The sequence below is a fragment of the Hylobates moloch genome, unplaced genomic scaffold (genome assembly GCF_009828535.3).
Source record: "Hylobates moloch isolate HMO894 unplaced genomic scaffold, HMol_V3 SCAFFOLD_10, whole genome shotgun sequence".
Taxonomy (NCBI): Eukaryota; Metazoa; Chordata; class Mammalia; order Primates; family Hylobatidae; genus Hylobates; species Hylobates moloch.
In genome coordinates, this window is record NW_026652285.1 from 16,457,390 (window position 1) to 16,467,786 (window position 10,397).

Sequence of the window (10,397 nt, forward strand, 5' to 3'; positions counted from 1 at the left end):
CCCATCCCAAAGCCTGGAAACAGCGAGAACGTGTCATTTCCGTGGTCTCCCATGCATCCCGGTTTACGAGGCGTTCCTTGTAGGTCGGACGGGCATCCCCGTCGCAGGGCGCCCGAGTGTGTCCTTTTCTCCGACTAACTCTCGGAGGCTTGGGGCTGCTGCTTCTGGCGAAGCCACTCCCGGGCTGAGGATTTCCTTGATGTGGAGCCCCGAGCTCGCGGGGACGGGGGCGAGGAGTCCGCGGGACCCGCACTGATGCAGGCGGGGAAGCAGCAGCATCCCGCCAGCGACTCAGACGCCGCGCTCGACCTCTCTGGCCCGGTGCCGGACCCCGCCCAGCCAAGTTATTGTGGGGCTGCGGGGCCGGGCGGGGGAGAGCGGGGCCGCCCGAGGGCAGAGCGCGCGCGCGCGCGCGGCCGCCGCCCCACGGGGCCCCGGGAGCCGGCGCACGGAGCTGCGACTTACTCACCTCTCCCTTCTGCTTCTCTTCATCGGCCTCTGAGGGCTCAGCGCCCAGGGTCTGGCAGAAGACCCTGATGCAGTCGGGTCCCCAAGCCTCGGCCTCCAGTCTCCCCACGTCTCTATGGCCAACACCGCTCTCCCCGGCTCGTGCCCTCCCCACTCCCTTCCGGCTGCCTGCGCGCCCTCCCTCCCTGGTGGCCCCGGCTCCTCTCACCCTCTGCTCCCACTTGTTGCAATTGCTGTACAAAGGGCCGGGGCGGAGGTTGGGGGCGGGCGAGGGCAGCCGGGCCTGAACTGGCTGCCTCTGCCGGGCCACGGCCAATCCAGAGCGCGCCCGCGCGGGAGGGCCCTGGGAAGCCGCCGCCGGCGGGCGGAGCCGCGGGCAAAGCGCGGAGCTCGCCGCCCGCTGCCCGCCGGGGCTCTCCGGCTTCGCCATGCCGCCGTGGGGCGCCGCCCTCGCCCTCATCTTGGCCGTGCTCGCCCTGCTCAGTCTGCTCGGCCCGAGGCTCCGGGGACCCTGGGGGCGCGCCGTCGGAGAGAAGACCCTGCCGGGGGCCCAAGACCGGGACGATGGGGAGGAGGCGGACGGCGGAGGCCCGGCGGACCAGTTCAGCGACGGGCGCGAGCCACTGCCGGGAGGGTGCAGCCTTGTCTGCAAGCCGTCGGCCCTGGCCCAGTGCCTGCTGCGCGCCCTGCGGCGCTCGGAGGCGCTGGAGCCCGGTTCGCGCTCCTGGTTCTCCGGGCCCCACCTGCAGACCCTCTGCCACTTCGTCCTGCCCGTAGCGCCTGGGCCTGAGCTGGCCCGGGAGTACCTGCAGTTGGCGGATGATGGGCTAGTGGCCCTGGACTGGGTGGTGGGACCTTGTGTTCGGGGCCGCCGGATCACCAGCGCCGGGGGCCTTCCTGCGGTGCTACTGGTGATCCCCAATGCGTGGGGTCGCCTCACCCGCAACGTGCTCGGCCTTTGCTTGCTCGCCCTGGAGCGCGGCTACTACCCGGTCATCTTCCATCGCCGCGGCCACCACGGTTGCCCGCTGGTCAGCCCCCGGCTGCAGCCTTTCGGAGACCCGTCCGACCTCAAGGAGGCGGTCACATACATCCGCTTCCGACACCCGGCGGCGCCGCTGTTCGCGGTGAGCGAAGGCTCGGGCTCGGCGCTGCTTTTGTCCTATCTGGGCGAGTGCGGCTCCTCCAGCTACGTGACAGGCGCCGCCTGCATCTCGCCCGTGCTGCGCTGCCGAGAGTGGTTCGAGGCCGGCATGCCCTGGCCCTACGAGCGGGGCTTTCTGCTCCACCAGAAGATCGCCCTCAGCAGGTGGGTAACGGAGGCCGCAGTCCAGCATGGAAGGAAAGAGGGCCTGAGCTGGCTAAGAAACAGAAACAGCTATGCATAGCATTGGAACAAACAGGCCTGGGGCAGTTTGGGCAAAGTTCTCTGAACACATCTTCCAAAGCCTTCCAAACCCTGTAATCTAGACAGAACCGGGGAAGCGGGTTTAAAGGTCATCGATGGACTCAGCTAGTATCACTGTGCTAGAGCAGGGACTCCTGCCCCGGCCCCTTGCCTCATCTCAGCACCCCCTGCTGTATCCTAGCAATTTGAGCACCTGGCCCACGACAGCAGAGATACCTGACATTTACCACTTAGCCCACAGCTTGACAACTCAGCAAAGAGCACTCTGGAAACAATTGCAAACGATTATCTGCCCAGAATGTTTACTCGCAGTCTCTGAGCCTGGAGGTGACAGGAATCAGAAATATGGTGGCATTTGAGGCCAGGTGCAGTGGCTCCCGCCTGTAATCCCAGCACTTTGGGAGGCCAAGGCAGGAGGATCACTTGATCCCAAGAGTTTGAGACTAACTTGGGCAACATAGGAAAACCTGTCTCTACAAAAATTTCTTTTTTTAATTAGCCGGGTGTGGTGGCATGCATCTGTGGTCCCAGCTACTCAGGAGGTTGAGACGGGAGGATCACCCAAGCCCAGAAGTTCGAGGCTGCAGAGAGCCTTGGTCAGGCCACTGCACTGTAGCCTGGGTGACAGAGCAATACCCTGTCTCAGAAAAAAATTTTATACACACACACACACACATATATGTAGGCATTGATTAAAATTATTATTTTTTTAATTCTTTTTTTTTTTTTGAGACAGTCTCACTTTGTCACCCAGGCTGAAGTGTAGTGACATGATCTCGGCTCACTGTAACCTCCGCCTCCTGGGTGCAAGCTATGCTCCTGCCTTAGCCTCCCAAGTAGCTGGGGACTACAGGCGTGCACCACCACATCCAGCTAATTTTTAATTTTTTTTTTTTGGTAGAGACAGGGTTTCTCCATGTTGGCCAGGCTGGTCTGGAACCCCTAACGTCAAGTGATCCGCCTGCCCCAGCTTTCAAAGTGCTAGGATTACAGGTGTGAGCCACTGTGCCCAGCTGTTTGTTTGTTCTTTTTGAGGCAAGATCTTACTCTGTCACCCAGGCTGGAGTGCAGTGGCAGAATCACCACTCATTGCAGCCTTGAGTTCCTGGGCTCAGGTGACATTCCCAGCCTGCACTCTGGCTTTCTTAGGAGATGGCAGAATGAGGTCGAAGTCATTATGGCAACAGCGTGGTGTAGCAGAAAGAGCTGGGATGTGGGGGCCAGACCCCCACCTCAGCCTCCCGAGTAGCTGAGACTACAGGCACATGCCACCATGCCCGGTTAATTTTTGTATTTTTCATAAAGATGGGATTGTGCCATGTTGTCCAGGCTGGTCTTGAATGTCTAAACTCAGGGAATCCACCCGCCTGGCCTCCCAAAGTGCTGGGATTATAGGTGTGAGCTACTGTGCCTGGTCAGAGATGAACATCTTATTTCAACTGTCTGAGGCTGGATTGAGCTACTCAAAAGACGGAGCTGCCCATCCTGGCCTCCTTGTCAGGATGCCAAGCCCTCTCCAGGGGGCTAGAAACAGCAAAGATGTTCCCTGTTACCCAAAGCAGTTGTTCTGAGGTCCCCATTTAGGAATCCACCCAGTAAATTAATTATGGACTCAATTGCTTCCTCTGCCAGGCAGCACACTCTCTAGGAATATCTGCCCCAGGTATACCTGATCAACATCACACTCATGTGACATTACCAGGACAGGATGTTAGTTTAAAAAACAAAAATAAAAACAATGAATGCAACGTAAAGTCAAATGTGAATGATTAGCAGAAGTGTCATCTGCTGGTTTGGATACTCTGAGCCAGCAAGTTCTTCTAGGAGCAGTTCAGGAGGTTACAGTTCATAGCAAGTTCTCCACAGAGGTCCAGAAGTTGAGGTTAGGAGAACTGTCAGCAGCTGTGAAGTCAAATGCTGCCCCTAGGGCACATAGGCAGGTGCAGTGATGCTGTGAATGACAGGCCTAGTGGGCACCATCACACAGGAAGGAGGGAGGAACCCATTGTTGTGCTAAGAAATGCCCGCCCATGTGGCTGGATATTCCCACTTCCCTAGAGAAGCTAGACACCTGTGTTTTATGTGAAATCTTCTAATTTTATTATTTTATTTATTTATTTATTTTTTGAGATGGAGTCTCACTCTGTCACCAGGCTCGAATGCAGTGGCACGATCTCGGCTCACTGCAACCTTGGCCTCCCGGGTTCAAGTGATTCTCCTGCCTCAGCCTTCCAAGTAGCTGGGACTACAGGTGTGCGCCACCACGCCCAGCTAATTTTTGTATTTTTAGTAGAGATGGGGTTTCACCGTGTTGGCCGGGATGGTCTCAATCTCTTGACCTCGTGATCCACCTGCCTCAGCCTCCCAAAGTTCTGGGATTACAGGTGTGAGCCACCTCAACTGGCCAATTTTATTACTTTGTATTATTTTATTTTGTTTATTTTTTGAAACAGGGTCTCTCTGTGTCACCCAGGCTGGAATGCAATGGTGCAATCATAGCTCACTGCAGCCTTGACCTCCCAGGCTCAAGCAGTCCTCCCACCTCAGCCTCCTGAGTAGCTGGGACTGAGCCACCATGCCAAGCTAATTTTTTTTTTTTTTTAGAGATGGGTTTTCGCCATGTTGCCCAGGCTGTTCTCAAACTCCTGGATTAAGTGATCCACCCACCTCATCAGCCTCCCAAGGTGTTTGGATTACAGGCGTGAGCCACCGCAACCAGCCTTATCTGGTTTTAAATGATGACCATGAAATGAAATGTTTTCAAAGCCCTAAATGGCCAAAGAAAGCCTCTGTAGACAGATCTGGCCTGCGGGCTGTCTGTCTGTCTCATCTGCTGTCACCTGATGTTCTCATTCTTCCCTCTCTTTCCCACCTTCCCCACTAAACGCCTCGCTGCCAGGTATGCCACAGCCCTGGAGGATGCTGTGGACACCAGCAGACTGTTCAGGAGCCGTTCCCTGCGAGAGTTTGAGGAGGCTCTCTTCTGCCACACCAAAAGCTTCCCCATCAGCTGGGATACCTACTGGGACCGCAACGACCCCCTCCGGGATGTGGATGAGGCGGCCGTGCCTGTGCTGTGTATCTGCAGTGCTGACGACCCCGTGTGTGGACCCCCAGACCACACTCTGACAACTGAACTCTTCCACAGCAACCCCTACTTCTTCCTCCTGCTCAGTCGCCACGGAGGCCACTGTGGCTTCCTGCGCCAGGAGCCCTTGCCAGCCTGGAGCCATGAGGTCATCTTGGAGTCCTTCCGGGCCTTGACTGAGTTCTTCCGAACGGAGGAGAGGATGAAAGGGCTAAGCAGGCACAGAGCTTCCTTCCTTGGGGGCCGTCGTCGTGGGGGAGGCTTGCAGAGGCGGGAAGTCTCTTCCTCTTCCAACCTGGAGGAGATCTTTAACTGGAAGCGATCATACACAAGGTGAGAGACCTGGCCCGAGAACCCCCAAGTCCTGCAAAGAAAAACAGAGCTTGGCAAGGGGGAGTCCTGGAAAGATGGGGCGGACTGAACAGAGGGAGCTCCAGCTCTGTGCTCCTCATTCAGTCCCTCTCTCTTAAATCGGTGCCTTGAAAGAGAAGGAACGTCCTGCGAGCCTGCGCTCACTTCACCCGCAGCAGAACTCATGCCTGGCCTCTGCTCAACATATCCCTACTCATCCATCCGGTCAGCAGCAGGGCCTTCCAGTCACTGTCTCCTGTCACTGACATCACAAGCCAAAGGATAGCACTTTTTCAATCCATGGACTCAGGAAAAAATGCCCTCTTACTGGCAGTGGCTAGAGGGATGAGACGTTTGTGTATGTCATTGGGCAGTGACCCCGATTCTCAAGCTGGAGTCATTTGATGTCATGAGGACAGGATGTTTGTGTCTCGGCCCCACTTCCCTCATTTGCTCTGTGGTTGTGGCGCCCTGCTTTGACCGAATGCTCTGGCAGCTGCGGCAGCAGGCCTGTGTGTGTGAGAAGGACGGCAGAGGCAGTGGGGCTGGCTCGCTGAGGGCCGAGCAGGTAGAGAATGTGAACATCCATCTCAAGGAATGCAAAGGTCCAGTCTCTCAGAGGAGCTCTGCAAGTCTCAGCTGGGAATGGGGCTGATCTGGCCCCCAAGCCTCACTGAAGAGATCCCAAGGGTGTTTTACAAATAGGAAGCGCTCTCATGCAGGATCTGAGGGCTTTGCTAGACCATGGTTCAAGGAGTCAGAATCTTGGCTACCCTACATGCTCCCTCTGGCACCATTTCAGGGGATTACTCCAGAGAGCTGCAGCCAGAGAAGAAAAAGAAGGGAAGGAAGGAAGGAAGGAAGGAAAGAAGGGAGGAAGGAAGGAGGCCTTGGCCAGGCATGGTGGCTCACACCTGTAATCCTAGCACTTTGGGAGACTGAGGTGGGTGGATCGCTTGAGTCCAGGAGTTTGAGACCAGCCTGGGCAACATGGTGAAAACCTGTCTCTACAAAAAATACAAAAATTAGCTGTGTATGGTGGCGCATGCCTGTAGGCCCAGCTACTAGAGAGACTGAGGTGGGAGCATCACTTGAGCCTAGGAAGTCAAGTCTGCAGTGAGCTGTAAACACGCCACTGCACTCCAGCCTGGGCAACAGAGCAAGACCCTGTCTCAAAAAAAGGAAAGAGAAAAGGTCTCAAAACAAGGAAGTATCACCTTGGCTTTATACATAACCTCAGAACCACCTAGAGTCAGAAACTCCTCTGTACTCATCTTCCATCCCAAACCACAAGGTCCTTTCTCAATCAGTCACTTTTATTTTATTTTATTTTATTTTTTTTTTTTTGAGACGGAGTCTCGCTCTGTCACCCAGGCTGGAGTGCAGTGGCGCGATTTCGGCTCACTGCAAGCTCCGCCTCCCAGGTTCCCGCCATTCTCCTGCCTCAGCCTCTCCGAGTAGCTGGGACTACAGGTGCCCGCCACCACACCCGGCTAATTTTTTGTATTTTTAGTAGAGACGGGGTTTCACCGTGGTCTCGATCTCCTGACCTCGTGATCCGCCCGCCTCGGCCTCCCAAAGTGCTGGGATTACAAGCGTGAGCCACCGCGCCCGGCCTAATCAGTCACTTTTAGTAATGAATGCCAAGGTATCTTCCTTTAGAGATGAACTTTAGCATGAATTCCTCTCCCTGCTTAAACAAGCAGATGCACTTGGCCACTCTGGTAGAACTTGGTAACAATGCCAATAAAAGGAGTATTTGTGATTCTTCAGTCAAGCCAGCAAGGATGACACCAGAAATTGCTTTGACTCATTATCACAATTTGCAGAGATAAGAGTGCATTCAGGAAGGCTTGAGAAGTTATACACAGGGAGTGTCCAAGTACTCAGAGATTAAATGAATGCCTCAGGAAACAGTAAGTCCCACATCATCAGTGGGATATTTGGGCTAGACTGCCCCTTGGCACATATCATGGAAAGAACATGTGGCAAGAAATGAGGATGAACTAGATCAGATATCCAGTTTCTTCTCATCTAAGGTCTGTGAATTAAAATAAATGCTAATGATCTTAGTGTTTGTAACAACTTAAGGTGGGTTTCTGGGCTCAAGGATCAGAAAACCACAGACCTGACTAGGATCCTGGGAGTTGAGAGATAACATAAATTTTAATGAAAATAACGCTGCCAAAGTGACCAGAGTGAGTGTGTGTGTCTGTGGTTTTTGTTTGTTTGTTTGAGATAAGGTCTTGCTCTGTCACCTCGGCTAGAGGGCAGTGGTGCAATCTTGGCTCACTGCATCCTCAGCCTCCTGAGCTCAAGCAATCCTCCCGCCTCAGCCTCATAAAGTGATGGTACTACAGGCATGAGCCACCACTCCCAGCCCAGAGTGTTTTGTTTTGTTTAAAGAAAGGGTCTTGCTCTGTCACCCAGGCTGGAGTGCCCAGTGGTGTGATCATGGCTTACCACAGCCTCGACCTTCCGAGCTCAGGTGATCCTCCTACCTCAGACTCCTAAGTAGCTGGGACTACAGGTGCGCACCACCATGCCTAGCTAATTTTTGTATTTTTTGTATAGATAGGGTTTGTTACTATGTTACTCAGGCTGGTCTCAAACTCCTGGGTTCAAGGGATCTGCTCACTGAGGCCTCCCAAAAGCCTGAGATTATAGGCGTGAGCTACCACACCTGGCCTCAAGAGTATATTTTTAAGATGGCCAGTGATTATGCTGTAGTTGCAATTGCGCAGAGGAGCTAAAGTTTTTTTTTTTTGTTTTGTTTTTTTGAGATGGAGTCTCACTCTGTCGCCCAGGCTGGAGTGCAGTGGCACCATCTTGGCTCACTGCAAGCTCCGCCTCCCAAGTTCACGCCATTCTCCTGCCTCAGCCTCCCGAGTAGCTGGGACTACAGGCGCCTGCCACCATACCCGGCTAATTTTTTGTATTTTTAATAGAGACGGCATTTCACTGTGGTCTCGATCTCCTGACCTCGTGATCTGCCCACCTCAGCCTCCCAAAGTGCTGGGATTATAGGAGTGAGCCATGGCACCCGGCCGGAGCTAAAGTTTTGAAGGTAAAATGATACTTCATTGAAACAATAAGACACTCATGAGTCAAAAGTAAGTCTCTAGTCCCTCTAGTCTTACCATGTAATAATGCAATACCTTGCCTTAGTATTTAGTATGGTTGAACAAAAAATTTCTCTCCAACTTATTTGCCTCTGAATAGTAAATCAGTCTCCCAGTAACACTGGAATATTATTTTTTAAATCTCCAGAAACAAATATGTGCTGTTTGTCTTCTGAAGTCCTCTGTGTACTAAGCCATGCTTGCCTGCTGTGGCGTTTAGCAGAGCCTCAGTGCACATTGTCTATCCACTGGATGTTGCCTCATTTTTGTAGATCTAGCCTCGTGTGGCCTAACACTAACCAGTGGCAGCTCTGTTTAATCAATAACCAGGTCTCCTGTTCTGGGCTAATAATTTCCCAGCAGGCGCACAATTCCCTGATCATTGATGGTACCTACAACAAATATATTATTCAGTGGGCAAATAGTGTTTGTGTGTTGATAGGATACTGAAGTAATAGTTCGGAGATGTGGGTTCCAGTTTCTACTTCATCTATGACTTAAGTGACCCTGAGAAAGTTATTTTATGAGTTGTTCCATATGAAAAGATTGGGAATGTGTATAGGCCTTAATTTATAAGATCTGTTAGGATATAATGAGATACTTAATAGCATACAGATCCCATTCTCTAAGACTCTATTTAATTCCTCAACCAGAGCTCAAAGACCTCCATGATGAAGGGGCATCTGCTTTCAAATCACAGTCTTTATTCTCTGATCAACATCTTATAAGGCTAAGAAGTTCCAATTATTAATTGCACTGCAAAGTTGGGAAAGGCCTGGAAGAGCAGCACCTTTGAGCCTCACAGGTTGGATTTGGGTTGCCCAGTTGAGGACAAACTCTCCCCATCCCCACCCCCATATATGTACACACACACTGATACCATGTCACAGCTAATCGGTTTCACATCAATTTTCGTCAAAAACCATCTGCATTTCTATTTCTTACAGATGAAGGTCAGAGAGGATGTGACTTTTAAGATCTCACAGTTAGTGATGGGGCTAAGACCAGATCCAAATTAGTGCTCTTTATGCTATACATTATTTGCCTTTGCCTAATCACTGTCTGAGATGATACTAAACAATGTCCATTTTGGACTCCAAAATGTAAAGGATTTTAACAAAAGGATGGGGGTTTCAGGGAATCTCTCTTCAGAGCTGCTGGGGTGCACAACTGCCTGGGGGGAGCCATGCACATTATCTACAAATGGCACCCTTTAAAGTTCACTGCACAGCCTGCACAGAGCTAACATCTTCAGCAGCCTTCTCTCTCTGTATCCATTAAGAACAAGTATCTGAAAATAGGGTAGCAAAAGGTAAAGTCATTAATTGCCCAGGACACATACAGGAAGACCCTGATTCTGCAGCTGGTGAAATGTGATGTAGGTGATGGCATAGGGGCTGTGAAGCTAGCTGACCATCATGATTAATTTTTTTTTTTTTGAGACGGAGTCTCACTTTGTTGCCCAGGCTGGAGTGCAGTGGTGTGATCTCAGCTCACTGCAACCTCTGCCTCCTGGGTTCAAGCAACTCTCTTGCCTCAGCCTCCCAAGTAGCTGGGACTACAGGCACGCGCAACCACACCCAGCTAATTTGTGTATTTTTGTAGAGATAGGGTTTCTCTATGTTGGCCAGGCTGGTCTCAAACTCCTGACCACAAGTGATCCGCCTGCCTTGGCCTCCCAAAGTGCTAGGATTATAGGCGTGAGGCACTGTGCCTGACCTCCCATGACTAATTTTATGTTCAAATCTCTTTTATAGTCAGGTAGGATAGATTTTAAATTCTAAGCATAACTTGAGTCTTTCCTCCCACTGTAATTTGAAGAACCCAACTGTGAGGAGAAAACAAAAGAATCTTTTTTTAGAGACGGAGTCTCCTTATGTTGCCCAGGCTGGACCGCAAACTCCTGGGCTCAAGCAATCATCCCACCTCAACCTCCTGAGTAGGGGGGTACTATAGGCAT

General features: G+C 52.3%; 1 protein-coding gene across 1 annotated transcript; it reads left to right on the forward strand.

The window, feature by feature from the left end:
* Positions 1 to 822: 822 nt before the first annotated feature.
* Positions 823 to 6,621, forward strand: ABHD15 (abhydrolase domain containing 15). Its single transcript, XM_032163137.2, has 2 exons — positions 823 to 1,777; positions 4,776 to 6,621. The coding sequence occupies exons 1-2, from the start codon at positions 897 to 899 to the stop codon at positions 5,299 to 5,301; spliced, it is 1,407 nt and encodes a 468-aa protein (XP_032019028.1). The 5' UTR covers positions 823 to 896; the 3' UTR covers positions 5,302 to 6,621.
* The last annotated feature ends 3,776 nt before the right edge of the window (positions 6,622 to 10,397 follow it).